The sequence below is a fragment of the Anguilla rostrata genome, chromosome 7, assembly GCF_018555375.3.
Source record: "Anguilla rostrata isolate EN2019 chromosome 7, ASM1855537v3, whole genome shotgun sequence".
Taxonomy (NCBI): domain Eukaryota; kingdom Metazoa; phylum Chordata; class Actinopteri; order Anguilliformes; family Anguillidae; genus Anguilla; species Anguilla rostrata.
In genome coordinates this window covers 47,017,523-47,035,905 of record NC_057939.1, presented here as the reverse complement: position 1 = coordinate 47,035,905, position 18,383 = coordinate 47,017,523, and the positions used below count along the sequence as shown (strand labels likewise).

The following is an 18,383-nucleotide window of genomic DNA, read 5'->3' as shown; positions in this document are numbered from 1 at the left end:
AGAAGATCTAAAACAAGGCAACATTATCGCATTACACCGGAACTGAGCGCAATCTTCTACAACCTCACAGCGTAAATTCTTTATCAAAATGAATTTGTGTTCTCAAAAATTGAAGGGGTGGGGGTAAGGTGGGGGGGGACACATTACGGTCCACATACCAGAGCTCAGCCTTGTGTGCTTTTCATCTTTAGGCATTCATAAACATAAGCCATCACTCTGTTAAAAGTCCAGCTCCCTGATTAGATAAATATACCTTGCAGTGTTCTAATTAGTCCACCTCTGTGGTAGCTACCAATCACTGTCATCCATATAAATTGTCACATATGCAAGCCATACAAAACACATAAAGCCTTAGTATGGTTCTAATTTCTGTTGTTTATCTTTTCTTATAAAAAATACACTTTATTCTACAAGCCATCTTCAAATTAGAGATTGTCTGTGAGATGTTTACGAAGCTGCAGTATAAATATCACACAATGTTTGAAACAGAAACACATTTCTCATAATTTTGCTTTTTTTTTTTAGTTATATGGAAACATGAAAGGCTACATAGCACTAGAAACGAGGGGCATGCAACAAGGATGTCAATTTAAATAAAAATTCAAATTAAAACAGTTGAAGTTAAAACATACCGAATGAAGTGCTAGACAATTTCAGACGATACAAAAGACACAACATAGTCCTGTTTCATCCAGTGAACTTCCAAACCATTTGAAATTTTCCATTTGAATGAGGCATACCATCCACATGTAGCACAGCTTTTTGTCATACGATTGGGTAAACAAGAACAAGCTGAATTCAGAGGTTAAAGCTCGTCATTATTAGTGAATACAAGCGCGGCCCGTACAAGGTTCTACTTAAACGCCTTTGATTTCTACGGCGTAAATCTCTGCGTCTCGATTCGCCGCAAAGGAACCCAATAAAAGCGAGGAACTAGAAAAAAGTCTGTTTCATGATGCCTTATATTTTATGTGCACAAATTTCAAGAGGAACACTGATGTCTGAGAGGAAAAACCACATGCTGAGCAAGCGCACGGGCCAAGTATCACAGCGTGGTACCATATGAAAAACAACACAGAATGATGCCACCTTTAAATTTTCTTTAATATTTAACAGTGGGAAAAGTCATTTCAACATGTTTACGTGTTTTTCGTATGTGCATGAATTAAATATATAAAAACCACCGAAAATAGAGCAAAATAAATACATTTGACAAAATAAAACAAAAGCAAAAAAAAAGTATTTTGAAGTAGAACGCCACAGCCCCCATTGTTACTAAGCATCATGGGTTAAAAAAAAAAACAAAAAACAAAAAAGAAACAAACTGAAAGTCCATGATTGTGATCAAGTGAAGCTTTGATGTTCTTAATGTCTTGGGATTGGTGGACAGATGGACAGACAGACAGAAAGACAGAGGAAAGCACTGGAGATGGTGGAAACACAATAGGAGGCAGACAGCATTTCACAAACAAGCTTGCCGTCACTAAAAATGTCCAGCGACTGAGCGAACACACAACACAGGGAAAGTCAAAGCTGTGACCACAGCAGAAGGAAGAATACCCACAATGCAATAGTGGCTTTCCCCACCCATTCACCTACTGTAAACAAATAAATAAGTTTCATTTTGTAAAAACTCCTTCAGAAATATAATAATAAAAAAACAAATCCAATGCAAAACAAAAAAAATGTGAAAACAGCAACAAATGACTGAAAAGTCATATGAAAGAGGTATTTGTGCATTTCAGTGGAAGCAATTCATTAATGACTACTACCATTTTCATTCTGTTGTTAAAATGAGTTCAAATTAGTTCCAGCTACTGAGCTCTTGAGATTTCCAAATGAAGCTACGTACCATACAACCACCATTACAACAGTCACTGGCCATACAAGTAAAGTGTAGTTTTACTGTATCAGCTGGTCTGTTTGTGCATTCAAAGTAAAATCTGTTTTCTAATTTTGGCCCCTTAAACTGAAGTAAGTGCTGTCCTTCTGTTTTGAAGAAGAAATCTAATAAGAGTGCAACTTTTTGTTAATTTCCTCCAGAAAGTTATGAGCGTTGCTCTGAAATTTAAAATATAGTTGACAAAAAACATCGCACGCAAACCAGATGAATGAAAGGACAAAGCACAACACAGTTGGACTGAAAAGAGGATTTTGCGTAAAATAAGCAATGGCATTAATCCTGGTTCACATGTTAACATGAGGTAAGTTCAAAGACCACTGCTTTTCTAGCACCTGGGCAATTAATTAACTGATCGTGGTCTTCAACCAAGTGGTCTTCTATCAATAACTCAGGGCTGATTCGAGCTTAACCGGATCGTTTCTGTCTGACAGTGGTCTACTTAGTGTATTTATGGCTGTATAGTGTATTTATGGCTGCAGGACATGACTGCTGTACCTCCATGAGAAGGTCACCTTTGGTACAGAGCTCGGCCAATCCATAAAACAAACGCATATGTACAGGGGCTGCCCAATGCAGGTGAATTCACATCTCACATTTTCCTGCTACAGAAATTATAACACAGGTAATTTGTAATGTGAATAAAATACTGACCTGGATCATATCACATATAGTGAAAGACAGTGAAATAATTATTTTCAAGGTTGTGGAAAGTTCTCAGTATATCTTTAAAATATGTTTACTGAAAAGATGTGCAGATGTGGACCTACTTATAACACAGCTGGAAAGTTCTAGTTAGAAATGTCACTACAAGAACTGATATTCACCACAACATGGATAGAATTCTGTGCTAACCAGATATACAAGATTCTAAAAGCAGATAAATTAATTTGATTCCCATATTTTCCATAATTCTTACTTTCATGACGTTTTTTGAGTAGAAACAGAGCTGGTGAAATGCAGACTAATACTTTGTGTAGTGATGCTCGGTGCACCTATTGTTGAAAGGCCTTAGCGCCTGAGTTAGTGCTGAGTTAGCTCCCAAGTTAGCATTGAGTTAGCACCAAGTTGGCACCTGAGTTAGCAACCCCAGTTAGCAACCTATGTTTGTCACAGTAACAAGTCGAAAATGTGATCCACTGTACAGTCACCATACTGCAAGAGAGATGAAATGGCTGTAGCCATAGCCAGACTTGTCAGCAAAATATTTCCACGTGGGAATCCGCGGATTCCTGAGATGCCAAGAATCCACAGCACTGGGAGGAAACTGCATAACCGTACTAGCCAAGGCCGGCGAGGAGAGATTACTTTTGTTTTGACTACGGGCGGAACACTACCATCGACGATGACAATCAGGCCCTCGGTGTTCCGGTGGCCATTTTCCATCTACCCAGAGGCGTTTATATTTCTGTCATAATGACCCCATCCACTGCCTGGCTTTGGATGCCTGCACTCAGAAAAATGAATGAACGTGCCAAAATTCCCCTGACTGCACACGCGCTTCCCCATCTGTGAACCTTTACAGAGTAACAGAGCGCATGCTGTCGTGTGCTACGGATGCATGTCATACTTCGCTTCGTGAACGTGCAGCTCAGAGAAATGTAAGAACCAAATGGAAATGTTCATATTAACGCTCCTGCATCTATGAAATGCCACCGAAGTTCAATGACTATGATTGTGTCTGCAGTGGCAATCAGACAATTTACTTCATGCTATTGACACTACAGAATTTTGTTGGCAAATAATGTTATTGCCAATATGATTTTTGTAAGAAAAAATATTTTTTTAATTACATTATAAGAGAGCATATATTTTTTTTTTTAATCTACCAAATAATGCACGTCATGTGTATTTAATTTAACACAATTTTTAAAAACTAATTTAAAAATAGTTTTAACCTTGCTGTTGGCTCGAAAATATTTTCCTCTGTACAAATTGGCATTTAATTATAAAGAAAACCATGAGAAACTGACTGTGAGAACCAGTTAAAAACAAATAAAACAAAAATAAAAAATTTAAATATCATTATCATTGTGCTGACTAAAATAATACTGTACAAAAGTTGCATATACAATATACAAAACAATCATCATTTGTTGCTGTTTTTTTATAATGGCGATATTAAAAACTCTTATACACAAATTTACACTTGTGCACTTTGATTACAGGGTGAGTTATCATTCACAAAAAAGTATAGTTCACGCTTCACATATCAAAATAAGCAGAATTTGAATTTGTGTTTCTTAATAAACACAATTACAGTACTAATTTGCTGGTTTGACTTTGATCCCTTGCACCAAACTGGACGCATTCGTGTGTAACGATTGCCAAAAGTTAGCTTAGTTTAAACTAGCACCGTGTCAGAAAGAGAGAGAGAGAGAGAGAGAAAGAAAGAGAGGGGGGTAGGGATGAGGGAGGGAGAGAGACAGAAACTCTGGGTGGCCCCAGGTAGATCCGATCCCGGCTCCCAGTTCAATACCGCAGAGAATTTTCTAGAATACATATTTAAACGGTTCGGCCAGAAATACACTCCCCTGTAATCAAGCACAACCGATATTTACCGATACGGCCAGACGGCGATGCGGAGGAGGAGGGGGGGCAGGGGGGGGGCGGGGGGGGAGGGGGACAGGAGACGGGCAGGCGGGCAAAGAAAAGGAAGGAAGGGAAGGCTATCGTACCGGGCTCCACGGTCGTCTGTGCCAGGAGACGCCGCCGGGGCAGGGCTGCGTGTTGCAGGCTTCCGCTTCCGGAGGCTTCTCCAGGACGTCACAGTTCTGCTCGCTCAGCCGCTGGCCCCCGGGCTGCTGGCAGACCACCAGCCGCGTCCGGCTGCCGGACCCGCAGGTCTGCGTGCACTGCAGGCCCAGAGGGGAAACGCTCAGTCTGCAGTGCCAATGAACTTTTTTTTTTTTTGCTGTCTGCCAACAAAATTTTTCAAAACGAACCCCAGCTTTGCCACTTGGCTCTATGAACTACTGCACTCCCAAATGGCTCCATAACCTCATGCATTCAAAAAAGCATACCTGCAGACTTCAGTGGACTGGAAGAGCTATTTTACCGTCAAAAACATCAATTTCTCAAGCCATCTTTTCCATTAGACACCTTTTCAAATATGGCAAATCAGACATTTCATAACACGTGTCTGCAGGGAGTGAGCAGAGCAAGCAGAACAGCCTATTTTTTCCCCCAGTGCTACCTTTGCCCCTCGGTGGAGCGAACAACTCCAAATTTTTGGTTAGAAGTAGGTCAAAAGCGAGGTTTAAAACAGAAGCCCGCTCACTGCAGGAAAGGGGTCCACCCTCCTCACCTTTCCCCAGACGCCGTAGTTCCAGTGCGGGCAAGGCCCCGAATCGCAGCTCTTGGATTCGACCGGCTTCACCCTCTCGTCGCAGTGGTTCGTGGGGCTGCCCTCGCTGTCCTGGCACACCACCACCCTACGCTGGAACCCCCCTGCACAGGTACTGGAGCACTGCAGAGCATGGAGCATGGGAATGTACCTTAGCAACACTGCACAGCATCATAGCAACACCTAAGCAACCCCATGTGGAAAAATAGTATACCAAGCATACTTGATATAAACTTAAGTTGTACTTCAAGCATTCTTAAGTATAAAATAGTATACTTCAGGTGTGCTTAAGCATGCTATTTTTTCACATGGGGTGCTATTAACAGCACCTCAGCAACACTTTGGCAATAACTCAGTAACACCAGAACAGGACTTTAACCACACTTTGGCAACCACACACACACACACACACACAATGCAGCTGGACACAATGTGTCTGAGTCTGCTGACAGCAGACCGACAGTACAGGGCACTGTACATACCGCTCCCCAGGGCCCTGTCCTCCACTGGTGCTCAGCTGAGGGGACGTTCCAGCTGCTGTGCCCGGGGTGGTTGCCAGGGTGGTTGCTGGGGTAGTCAGCGTGGGGCTGGTCATTGGGCCTCAGGCGGTACCTGGAACAGGGCGGGGCGCCGCACTCCTGTTCCATTTCGGGGCGCTTGTCGGGGTCACAGAAGCCCTCGTCCACCGGCTGGTGGTAGTTACTGCACATCACCTGCCTGGTGTAGCGTCCCCGGCCACAGGTCACTGAGCACTGCAGAGATCCAAAAAAGGTTTAAACCCAACGCAGCTGAACGGCTCAACTCCTCAGCTTAACTCTTACTCCACTGCAGACAGGATGGCCAGTCAGTGTAGTTCGAGGGACGGAGTTGGGTGTAGTTCGCAGGGCGGGGTTGAGTGCAGTTTGCATGGTGAGGTTGAGTGTAGTTCGCAGGGTGGGGTTGAGTGTAGTTCACAGTGTGGGGTTGAGTATAGTTTGCAGGGCGGGGTTGAGTATAGTTAGCAGGGCGGGGTTGAGTGTAGTTCGCGGGGGGTTGAGTATAGTTAGCAGGGCGGGGTTGAGTTTAGTTCACAGTGTGGGGTTGAGTGTAGTTCGCAGGGCGGGTTTGCGTGTATTTCACAGGGCGGGGTTGAGTATAGTTCGCAGGGCGGGGTGCGTGAGACTCCCCCACTCACTGGAGACCAGGGGCCGGTCTGCCACTCCCCGCAGGCGCTGAAACACTCCATGGATTCGGCCGGGCGGGGCAGGTGCTCGCAGTACGACTCGTCCGCCACCCTGCCCTGGGCGTCCCGGCAGCTAACGTAGCGCGCCTGCTTCCCCTTCCCACAGGAAACGGAGCACTGGAACCACACAGCACGACGCGTTAGTCCCACAATCCTTTGCATCAGCAGCTCACGGTGCCATGCTCAACTTTTTCCTGGGAATTTCCATCACTAGCAAACATCTAAATAGCCAATAAGCAAAAACAGGAAGTCAGGAAATGTCCAATCAGATAAATACACACACACCCAGCTAATAAGTTAGTCAATCCAATTATCTAAACAATTAGTGCAGTTTTTACTTCTGAGAATTCTTGACAAAAGACCAGTCGGCGAATGCTGTAGAATTACAGGAAATGAAATGCAGATGCAGCATGAAATTGAACGGAAACAGGAGTGAAAATGCACATGAAGAGTCTCCAATGAAATGAGAGAAGTGCTGAATGGTACACAAAAACTACTCAGCTGCTTTTGAGTGTCCCTGTCTCTGTCTCTTATTTCATTAAGTATTACTTATTTTTAAAAGAGCACTTAAATGTGTCCAACCAACTTGCTACGTACAGACAAGAGGGTCACGTTATTTCTTTTTTTTTTTTGCTTTCTGTAATGTTTGCATCTACATTAACAAAGGATAAAGTGAAGAAACCAGAAATGCTCATGATTTCATGAGAGTTCAGCGAGAAACAAGAAAATCTCAGAGTCATTCTACGGATGAGAATCCATTCAGTGTCATAGTCTGAAAACTCACTCTGTCGCACTGTAGATTGAATATTATAATATTGCACATTGCATAATTCCAGTCAAATTTAAATTGAAAGTACTGGATATAATTATTACCAAACTTCAAAAGAAGGTCCCTTAATTTAGTTTGAAATGCTCAATTTTAAAAGGCATTTTGAGGAAGTTTCAGAGATTAACAGTATTTTGGTGCTGAGGCACTGAAACAGCATCTTTATTAAAAACATAACCGAGGCAAACTCATGGCCTAATATGAGGCAAACAGAGAACCAGCTCCATAAACAGGAATCGTCTCAAGTTCACACCATTCATGGCACCCAAATGGCTACAGCCTACGTGACGCATGGGTGGGTTTTTTTCCGGAAAGCCGGATCTGGTAATAGAGGAGCCGCTGTTCAGTCACGGGTCAGTTCAGAGGGCTTTTCCGGCACGTTGGCTTACAGGTTTCGAGCAGGGGAGTCCTCCCCGAACCCGCGCGATTATTTCGAGGAGACCGTAATTCTCATTGAGCGGATGTTCGTCAGGGCAATCACAGGGTGCTCACAGGTAAGGCCGGGCCTCACTGCACGAAGCACATGCGTCATATACATACAACGCGAACTTGGAAGACGTAATTCTTTGAGAGACAGCGAGCGTGTGTGCGTACGTGTGCGAGATAGCGACGCAAACGCGGGGAGACGAGCGAGTCGCGCAGCTTCCTGGCTAGGCCTCACGCCGCTACTGCAGCCGCTTTGAAATCAGACCCGGCGTTTACAGACGATCTGGATTTCATTTACAGCAGGAGAGGGGGATACAACACTGAGTATGAGCGAGAGAGAGAGAGAGAGAGAGAATGAGATTGACAGAAAGAGGGGGAGACAGAAAGAAAGAAAGAATGAATGAATGAATGAAGAAGGAAAGAAAGAAAGAAGGAAATAAAGGACAGAAAGTAAGAAAGAGAGAGAGAGAGGGAGAGAGGCGCAGGACTCACAGTGGTCCAGGAGCCGTATCTCCACTGGGTGATGAACTGCTCCGGGAGGTGGGGGTTAGAAGTGCTGAGGGGGGGAGGGGCTCGCGGGCAGGGGTTCAGCTCACAGTCCTGCTCCCAAAAAACACACAACTGCTGACTACCAAGCCCTTTCACTACAGAACATCACTAAACCTGGGACCAGCCATTAAAATACAGCTCAGCAACACTTCAACCAACCTACTATTTATACGTCAAAATAAAAAAAAACACACCATAAGTCAGGCTGACGTATTGTAGCGCAGCGAATAAACACAGGAGAAAGCACACCACACTACGCTAAATATGGACAAAATTTACAGAACACTCAGTGCAAATGGTTATAACTGTATACTCTCCCTGACAAAAAAAAATAACAAACAATAAAATAGAATAAATCTAGAAAGTAAAGCTAGACCAGCTGCAAAAGGCCATCCCTCTCTCCCCATAGAGTCTTTCCCCAAAGAGTTTTTCAGCTTTTTAAACTAGCAGCACTCTGGGAATTGGGAAGGAAATCTCACTCAGGCATATGACTTTCTCCGATTTATCAGGAAATACACTCCCTACCAACCTATAGGAGGAGATGATGTTCAGCAATAAAGCCAATACTAGTGGCCGCAATGATATTTAGGGCCTGGAAAAAATACCCAGAATTTCCTGACAAATGAAGAAAAAAGAAAAAAAAATGTTTTAAATCAGGAAAAAAACAGTTTGATCCAGAAAATGATTACATTTAGGAGGACAGAAGCCAAGGGATGTGTGCACTGGTTAACCCTCTTGTCCCTGTCAAATTCCCTCAGAAATTGCCTCCCTACATCTGCCCATCTAATCGCCCCATTATGTCATTGGCTGCATAATCCCTTACACTTCCTGCTACACACTTTGACTCAAAGTCATCACTGCAGAAGAGATTTGGGTTCTCACTTGACCTCCCTGTTTAAATAAAGGTAAAAACAAAAGCTTTAAAAAAGAAAAAGAAATTCAGCGGGACGTCCCGGTCTTTACCTGGCTGTCCCGGGGCCTGGTGGCTGCATTACACTCCCAGTTGTCGAGGGTCTTCCCGTACACCCCCGAAACGCACCTCACGGCCCGTACCTGGTAACCATGGCCGCAGGTCACCGTGCACTGCGAAGCCCAGAAGAGAGGATCTGGTGAGAGTGCGTCAAAGGACCACATGGAGCAACACACCTGGAACAGTTAAACCAGCACCGTACCCAGTAGCCTACTCAAAACATTTATACAGAGGGGACCTCTACAGCGACTACAGTTTTTTTGGGAATGTCTTTTTTACTTTCTTTTTTTTTTACTGGAAACGTATCAGTTGGGTTCCAACGGCCAGATGAAGGCTATATCGCAATCGCGTGTTTTTAGCATTTTAATAAAGTTTATTTTTATACTATAGAGCGAGTGTCACACCTCTAGCTTCCTCTTTTTTTAACCACCATCTTTTTTTTTGGATCATGCGTGTTACCAAGTAAGCCCGTTAAAATCTTAAATGACAGATGTTTAATGTTTCAAGCGTGCGATGCTATTGGTCTCCCGTTTCTGTTTTTATGTGAGCCCGAGCTTTCTGCAGCAAACAAATAAATTCCTGGAAATGCTACTCAATTCAATTAGCCTGAATTCACTTCTCAGGCAATGAATGCAAAGCACTTGTAGGGCAGTGATTGAAAGCGCTTCAGTTTTATTAGCGGAGTAAAAGTGTTTGTTTGACTCTCAGGCGCGTTAAGCGGATTTATAGGAGATGTCTGAGTCTTTTGGGGGGGGTGGGGGTGCGGGGGGGGGGGGTGTTTGGTAGAGTGACGACTTGCTGAGTTACGGCTCTGTGAGCATGTGTGTGTGTGTGTGTGTGTGTGTGTGTATGTGTTTTGAAGAGTTGCAACCCTGCAGAGGGAGAGGGGGTGTTGAGTCCATCCACATATACTGGGAGTATAAATCCCAGTTGGCAGGCAGAGGTGGGGGGGGGGGGGCACAAGATTGGCATACAAGCCCTTCCTCCCACCCACAGAGCTGACTTACATTAGCTCTTCAGTGGGAAAGCTGTTAGCCAGACCTGCCAGTGTACATCCAACAGCTCAGGTGAACATGCTTATGCTCTCTCACGCTACCGCCCTGGACGAGAGTGCCTGTTAAACGTACTGTGCTATACTGCAATGCACGTCCTGCAACCTGCTGTATAAAATTCTAAGCTGTATGCATGAGCTGTGAAAGTAAATAAGCGATTTACTTCGATTAACTAAACAACTGCCTGCAATTTATTATGCTAATGATGCCCAAAAGCACATGTGAGCCTTACATATTTTGAATCTTAATTTTATTATTTATTTATTTCTTTTTGTCCTTTATTTATCCAGTTCAGATTAGAAATTGGCCAGTGGCCAATAGCCAAGTCAACAGACCAATTCAATACCTTACAACAACTTTGCACACGGATTTATGTTTATTTCCCTGATTAACCATCCCCTCCACCCTCCCCCCTACCCTCCCCTCCCAACCATGACCCCCGTACCCCCGTCCCGCCCCCCACTCTCTACTTACCATCCCCCAGGAGCCAGCCTGCCAGGAGGGGCACTCTGGAAGCTGGCAGCTCCCCACGGTGGGGGGCTTGGTCTGGGGGTCACAGAGGTGCTCGGGCTGGGGCTCCTGGTTCAGCTGGCATAAGACCTGGCGATGGCGGGGGCCCTTCCCACAGGTCGCCGAACACTGAGGAGGGAGGTGGGGGAGAGAATGAGCGTGAGTGTGTGTGTGTGTGTGTGTGTGTGCGTGAGAGAGAGAGAGAGAGACAGAAAGGCAGAGTGATGGAGAGAGAGTAAGAGAGAGAGAGAAAGGCAGGGAGAGGGCAAGAGAGAGAGAGAGTGAGAGAGAGAGGAAGGCAGTGGGAGAAATACCAAAAAGGCAGTTGAGTAGTTTTTGTGTGCCATTCAACACTTTTCTCATTTAATTGGAGATTCGTCATGTGCATTTTCACCCGTTCTCATTCAATTTCATGGTGCGTCTGCATTTCATTTCCTGTAATTCTAAAGCATTCTGGGACTGGCCTTTTGTGAAGAACCCTCAAAAGTAAAAGCTGCACTGATTGGCTCGTTTAGATAACTTGGTGACTGACTGATTACCCGGCTGTCTGACTGTCAGAATGATTAATTAATTGATTGTATAACTGATAGCCTGTTTGGCCGATCGCCTGATTGACCAATTACCTTACTGGCCGACTGCCCGACTGGCCGACTGCCCGATTGGCTGACTGCCTGATTGGCCGACTGCCTGATTGGCTGATTGTGTGTTTCCATATGAGCTGATCTTTTACCTCGCTCCACTCGCTGGTGGCCCAGTCGGGGCACGCTCTGTTGCTGCAGCTCTCTGTCGCCACCCTCTGGTGATCGGCGCACTCGCGGTCCGCCAACCGCCGGCTGAGGTTGTTGATGCAGTACGAGTCGCGGGTCCTGGTGCCCAGCCCACAGGTCTTAGAGCACTGCAGGAGAACAGCACGACAGAACCTCAATGGGAAGGCAGCAAGGTAAGGTAAAATAAAATTAAGACAACATAAGATTAGGCAAGGAAAGATAAGATTTTCACTGATCAGGGATCAGTTGCTTTAAAGGGATATGTCACTTCAGCATAACACTAGTAATTTTGTGGCAATGCCATTAATGGCCAGCAGGGACAGCTGACGTTGCCAGTATTCATGCTATGCAAATACAATGGTGAAAACACAAAATTACCCGTGTTATACTAAGAAATATCCCTGACCACTACTACGCAACTTCTACACTGACCTGAGATCAGGTGTTGTTGCGCAGGGGTTTCACTGATCTGGGATCAGCCGTTTTAATGCCGGAGCTGTGCCCAACACCGTATGCTCAGGTTATCCACTGACCTGAGACCAGGGGCCGTAGTGCCAGGTCTTGAGCAGGCAGTCCCCGGAGCAGGGCTCCCTCCCCGGGGGCTTGGGCAGGTGTCCGCAGTAGCTGGCGTCCAGTCGCTCGCTCTGGCTCTTCAGCAGGCTGTACCGCACGCACTGCACGTCCAGCGTCCGCACCCCGGGGCCGCACTTCGCCGAGCACTCGCTCCTGCCCGCCATGTGCCACCTGGGAAACGCCGAAAAAAACGCCGCCGTCAGCGCCCTCCCCCTGTAATACTGGCTCATGCCACCGGGGGCACTCTTACAGCCTGGTTCTTAAGCAAACACAATACACTGCAGTACAGTGTACATATGTGGACCAGAAGTCTGCATTGGGCTAGAAATGAGGCCCAAGTCTGGCTAAGCACTATGTCTTTATGGTCCGACCCAAACCAGTGAGAACTTTATTTTTCTGAAATAACAAGCCATCACTTTACAGGACAATAGCAAACAATGCAGAGTTTCCGGAACAAAAGCTACAAGGGAAGGTGCTTGAGATCGCGAAAAGGGGGGAGCAACATTTCCGCTAGTCGCATTTTCCAGCTGTCTACACCTTTTTGATTGACAGGCCAGTATTCCAAGCAGATGCGCCGCAGAACACAACCGGTTCGCCACCTGGGGGCGCTCACCTGAGCTCGCAGTCGCTGTTGCAGGGCTCGTCGTCCCCGCCCGGGCGGGGTAGGTTCTCGCAGCGCTGGTCCGACACCACCAGGCGGTCGCTCTTGCGAACGCACACGGTCCTGCGCCTCCGCTCGCCTTCACAGGAGAGAAGGGAGAGAGACGGACGCACAGACAGACACCAGGTTCGAATTTACGCCAGAGGACGAGGAAGAAAGACAAAGAGAAACGGAAAACACGGCGCACATCTGGAAACGGATCTACGGCCCAGACACCATATTTCCCCCCCCCGGTCAAAAAAAATCATCTGGTCAAAACCTTTTCTTTTCTTTTCCACAGAAAGAAAAGATTATAATAAACTGTGGTCATAAAAACAAATGAATAAATAAAGTCTTGTGAGGGTGGAACAGGGGTGAGCCCCTGAGGGTTTCCCTGGGAGACCCCGGCAAAGCCTCGGTGGGCGGTGCTGCCTGGACAGCAGGCTCACAGACCGCCTGTGTGTGCCAGGGCCTGGGTGATATACTACCACTCCAACAGACAACTGACATGTGCGCAGCCGTCTGTGGATGGGTGGGGGGGTGTGACAATGCTGCCCCCCTCCACTTTGCGCCATGTCGAAAAGCAGGTGGTAGCGAAGAGGGACAGTTATGACATTCTCATGCCCCTTGGTCGGGATCTGGTTTCTGTCACCCTTTCCCCCCCGACTCAACCCAGCTCAGCCACCTGCCTCTATTCCCACCTGCAACTGTAGTCAGGCGGTGGGGGGGACCTAGGGGGGGAGGTTAAGCCTGGGGACTATGGCCAACTGTCGCTGTGCCACTGATTCAAGCACAAATCGCATCATGCAGCAGAGACGTCTGGTGGACGGGGGGAGGGTTGCCATACTGTACTTTGGGGAAGGGGGGCAGTAAGAGATGGAGACATGAGGTACAGGAAAATTAGGGGGATCCCTCCCTTGACACCGTACCCTGACACATTCGGCTGCAGTCCTGCCAGGCTCCGGAGGGGTCCCAAACAAACTGCTCCTTGTGCTCCTCGATTGGGATGTTGAAGGAGTAGCGAACGTCCGGATTGTGCAAGTTCCCGACACATAAAACCTGTCTCAGAAAAGAGAGAGAGAGAGAGAGAGACAGACAGAGACAAAGAAAAAGAGAGAGAGAGGATGTTTCACTGTAGAACTCTCCAATACAAGTGGCCTATACAGCACTTTGTTCTTTAACTTTGAACACCAGATTCAAGCAAGTATGAGCACTTTTTTTCCCCTATTCACTTTTCTGTGTTGGACATGTACTTATCCAGAACCTATTACACAGTTTATACAGTCTGTTTAAACAAAACCAGTTTGCTTACACAACAGCAATACCCAAACCGATGACCAAACCAGAGGTTACCAAACCAGAGGTTATCTCTGACTTACAAGAGCAATCCCTAACCATTATACTGCACTGTCACCGCACAATACCTAAGAAAACCATAGCAAAGATCCTAATGCAAATACTCTTCATTGACTTTAGAGAAAGCTGATGATAGGCCAGTACTGAAAACATCAACTAAGGACTACTGGCAAAGCCTAATGCTCTGGCTACCAGGGAGAGCCCCAGGCCCTGCAGGTTTTTGCTGTTGCTCAGCACCTAATTGGCCAATTAAAGCAGCTGATTACACAGCAAACTGACCTGACCTGCTTACTTGGAACTGAACCGGTTTTAAAGGGAGAACAAACAGCCGGCAGGCCCCGTGTCACACCTGCACCAGACCCAGGAACTCCTGAGCTGGGATAACACAAGCCGCTCCAGCTTTCTTTGTCCGCTAATACTATCCAGGGTAAACTGTTTCAGCTGCTTACCATCATTGAAAACGTCCGGTATTGTTTTGGCTAGCCAAGCTAGCTGAAGGTACCGCCATTTTAACTAGCCAAATGCTTAGCTCAAAGGCTGACCTGAAGGACCAGCTCCTCCTCGATCCTCTCGGTGCAGTTGATCCGCTCTTCTTTGGTGTCCGACCCGCTGTACTCGATCAGTGTTCCCTTGAAGTTGATCTCCCTTTTGAACATGGATACCACCATGTTCCCGTTCAGAAGAAAATCTGACTGGCCGTCTGATAATGCTGCAAAAAAAGCAAATGCATAAACACAGGCCGTGTAAACGCAGAGAGTAGCTTCATGCTGTCAGAGATTTTTCTTCTACTGGGTGAAAACCGTAAACAGATATTTTCATTTCTGTGCTCAAATCAAAAGGAAGACATTTTGAAATGAGATTTTGTCCAGAGGGCACAAAACAGATTTAGTGCCAGTACTGGCTCTCTCATACATACGCACGCAAGCACACGCACATGTGCGTGTGCACACATGCACACGCACACAAATCATTAACAGAATATTTCTCCCAAAAAATATGCAGTAATTACAATGTCAGAAACGATGTCAGGGTACTCGTGTGTGTTTAAGTCTTGAGAAACATCTTGTTTACATTCGAGCCTCCACACGATGGGTTTAGAGTTTCCCTGACACAACTGCCTACCGCACCGTCCCACGAGTCAGGCTCCCCCAATTTTTTTGGGGCGGAACCGAGGGGTGGGGGAGGGGGGTCCTCCTGTAGCACTAGGCCAGAAGAACGAGGATGAAAGACGAATCTGCGTCAGCTCGCGACGTCGCTAACAAATTTCCACATAGGGGCGTTTATCGCCACCCATCTCCCTGAGCCCCTATGCTCTTTCATCTGGTGCCTGCTACACATGTCTCCAATTACCACCTCCCTCTTCCCTCCCTCCCCCTCCCCCCCAACCTCGCGGTCGCTCGGTTCACCGTCCCCGTGGCTGGAGAAGCCTCAGGCCAGCACAGAGAGCTGTCAGACACCAGAGGACCAGTGCAGGCCCTTACATTTTAAACTCAGCAAAGAACCAGATTCAATCTACATTTTGTCCTTAACATTGGCCCAGATTCAATCAACATTTGGCATAATCTTTGGCCTACAAATTTAAGTAAATGCAAGTTCTGTTTATCTTTACAATATTATTTTTTTAAACACCGTCCTTCATCTTTGGTTGGCTGTGGTTCATGAGCTTATAAAGAAATCCATCTGAGTTATCAGATCAGGTAAATGGCAGAGGTTAATTTAATTATTAAGAGCAGAGGTCAGCATGAAATCCAGAAACAGATACAAACTCCTCCACCCCCCTCCCCACCCCCCAAATTTTATCAGGTCAAGTCTGGGGTTTTGACGTTGGTGAAATTTTTTCAGAAAGAAACCAGAGAGGAGCTCTCCTGCAATCACGTAGAATGAATAAATCCAAGCCAGCATACCTTCATACCTGAAGGCCTCAGGGAAATACAACCAGAAAATAAGTGCCAATCACCATCAAGTTTATTCCATTTCTTCTTATCAACATGCTCTGCGATTGGTGGATCTCTTGCCTGGTTTCTTTATGAAACATGACAACGGCAACCTTGCATCCCCGTTTCCTCCCTGAGTACAGAGTTCAGAGCTTGTGCTCGTTATTACGGTGACACTATGCACATTACACACAACACAGCAACGTGCGGAGCGTACGCCAATCCTGACAGTCAACGGAAAGGCTCACCGAGGTAGTTGTCATCCTCTGGTTTCCCAGAGTAGCTGACCTGCTTCACGTCGATGTTTGTCGCTCCTGCCGGGATTCGCACAACAACATTGTAACCTGGACAAAAGAAAAAGAAGAAAATTAAGTTAGAAAATTCTAAAGAAAAGCAGACGTTCTCACACCAACTGCACCGGAATGCCGTCCCACACCAATTTCACATCTCCACAACATCTGTGCTGGAAACAATTCAAACTTTGGAAATAAAATGTTGCAATTTGGAAATAAACTAACTCCTGAGAGATGGTTTTGCAGTCAGATTAAAATAATTAGCAATTACACACAAAAACAAATTTCCCAGCTCTCTCCCAATAGAAATGCAGTGAACTCTGGCTGTAATACCAGGGAGGGCCACTCAGGGGCAGCACTTGTAAAGCTTGAACCTCTTGTCCATCAAAGGAGACGTACATTCATTCTTCAATTAAGACGGAGATATTAGAATGTTTTAGAGGCATTTTCTGTCATTCTTCTATACTGATGGGAAGTTTTGATGTGATGAAAACAAATAATTAAATAAAAAGAAATAAAAAAAGAAAGAAAAAACAAAAAAGGAAATAAATGCGTGCATTTCAGTACAAGTGCTGTCTTCATGCAGGAGTGTGTGTGTGTGAGAGAGAGAGAGAGAGAGAGAGAGAGAGAGGGACTTCCCTTTATTAAATCTGTACTCTAACCAGTACTGACAATGTAAGATGCAAGATCACAGGCATAATGACTGAACCAAAAACCCACTCAAGCAAAATTCCCCAATGAAAAAACCACAAACTACACTTAAAGACCCCAGGCCAGACCTATGACCACACACACACCGGAATGCACAAACACACGTACACACCCACCCACCACCCACCACACACACACACACACACACACACAACACACACACACACACACACACACACACACACCACACACACACACACACACACACACAACACACACACACACACACCCACCCCCACCACACACACACACACACACACACACACACAGCCAGGCCACAGAATGCAAAAGCCGCAGTCTCAGAGATAAGGGTCTCCAGGGAGACCAAGGGCCTCGATTCCCCCTTCTCCGACCCTCCTGACACTCCCAGGGATTTTTGAGGTCACCTCACGAGGTGGTGCTGTACCCCAGGTTCAGCTCTGAGAACCCCCCTGGACGGCCGGAGGAATTTAAGCAGAGCCCCTCTGAGCCACGGGCATGTTCCTAATCAGAGTGGACGTGGGACAGGGGATGGGGGGCAGGAGTGGGGGGTGTGCCAGCTAAGTTTTGTGATGGATTTCCCCACCCGGCTTTCGCCATCCCAAAGCTGGGGCTGCTCCCTCTTTCACAAGCTCCAATTTTTTACACCCGAACACGGACAGTTCCCGCAGTTAAGCCATACACACGCCCCTTTCTTGTGGGGAGGGCGGGATTACATACAGGAAGCCTCCCTTCAGAAACACGACAAAACCATGACTGCTCTGGTGCGATGAGAAAGGAGGTGGAGAAAGGAGCAACTTTCAAAATGCACTGTACTTTTCCTTCACTAGCAGAAATGTAGGGGCAGTAGTGTAGTGCAGTGGTCAGGGAACTGGGATCTAAGAGGTTGCATGTTTGACTCCCAGAGGGTCAGATAGCTCAGAGAACAGCAGAGAACTTGCTAAGACTCGCCAGTTATAATGGCAGCATTCAGAACGCAATGCCATCACCTGCTTTCAGTTTCATTCAAACTCATTATCTCACTGAACCAATAAAGTTAATCCCTCCGTATACAAATCTGACTTTTAACACAAGCACGCCCGCTAGCATGCACACACGCAACCAAATATTTACCGTATTGAGCATTGTTGAAGGTGCCGGTGAGGGTTTTGCAGGAGGAGTTGTCGCCCCCACACACCCCGCACTTGTCGTAGCGAGCCTTGGAGTTGAGCACGTGGTCACAGCCCGCTTGCTGGAGGAAGCAGAACGAGCAGAAGGGGGGTCATGTTCAAATGCGCTGCAGCGAGCCGCCAGCTGTTCCGTTTGTCACGTTCGGGACAGCTGGTCCCC

The 18,383-nt window shown here is 46.3% G+C and overlaps 1 protein-coding gene across 2 annotated transcripts in view; it reads right to left on the bottom strand.

Annotated features, from left to right (window-relative positions):
* The window catches only part of LOC135259877 (A disintegrin and metalloproteinase with thrombospondin motifs 20), a 132,119-nt gene that overhangs the window by 27,067 nt on the left and 86,669 nt on the right, over positions 1-18,383 (bottom strand). For both annotated transcript variants that reach the window (XM_064344755.1, XM_064344756.1), the window contains 14 exons: positions 18,168-18,285; positions 16,320-16,415; positions 14,680-14,846; positions 13,711-13,840; positions 12,755-12,881; positions 12,102-12,312; positions 11,532-11,696; positions 10,766-10,930; positions 9,233-9,352; positions 8,213-8,320; positions 6,421-6,585; positions 5,729-5,998; positions 5,208-5,369; positions 4,579-4,755 (listed from right to left, as the gene is read on the bottom strand). In XM_064344755.1, the coding sequence (XP_064200825.1) occupies positions 4,579-4,755; positions 5,208-5,369; positions 5,729-5,998; positions 6,421-6,585; positions 8,213-8,320; positions 9,233-9,352; positions 10,766-10,930; positions 11,532-11,696; positions 12,102-12,312; positions 12,755-12,881; positions 13,711-13,840; positions 14,680-14,846; positions 16,320-16,415; positions 18,168-18,285 (2,181 nt within the window). The remainder of the gene's footprint in view (positions 1-4,578; positions 4,756-5,207; positions 5,370-5,728; positions 5,999-6,420; positions 6,586-8,212; positions 8,321-9,232; positions 9,353-10,765; positions 10,931-11,531; positions 11,697-12,101; positions 12,313-12,754; positions 12,882-13,710; positions 13,841-14,679; positions 14,847-16,319; positions 16,416-18,167; positions 18,286-18,383) is intronic.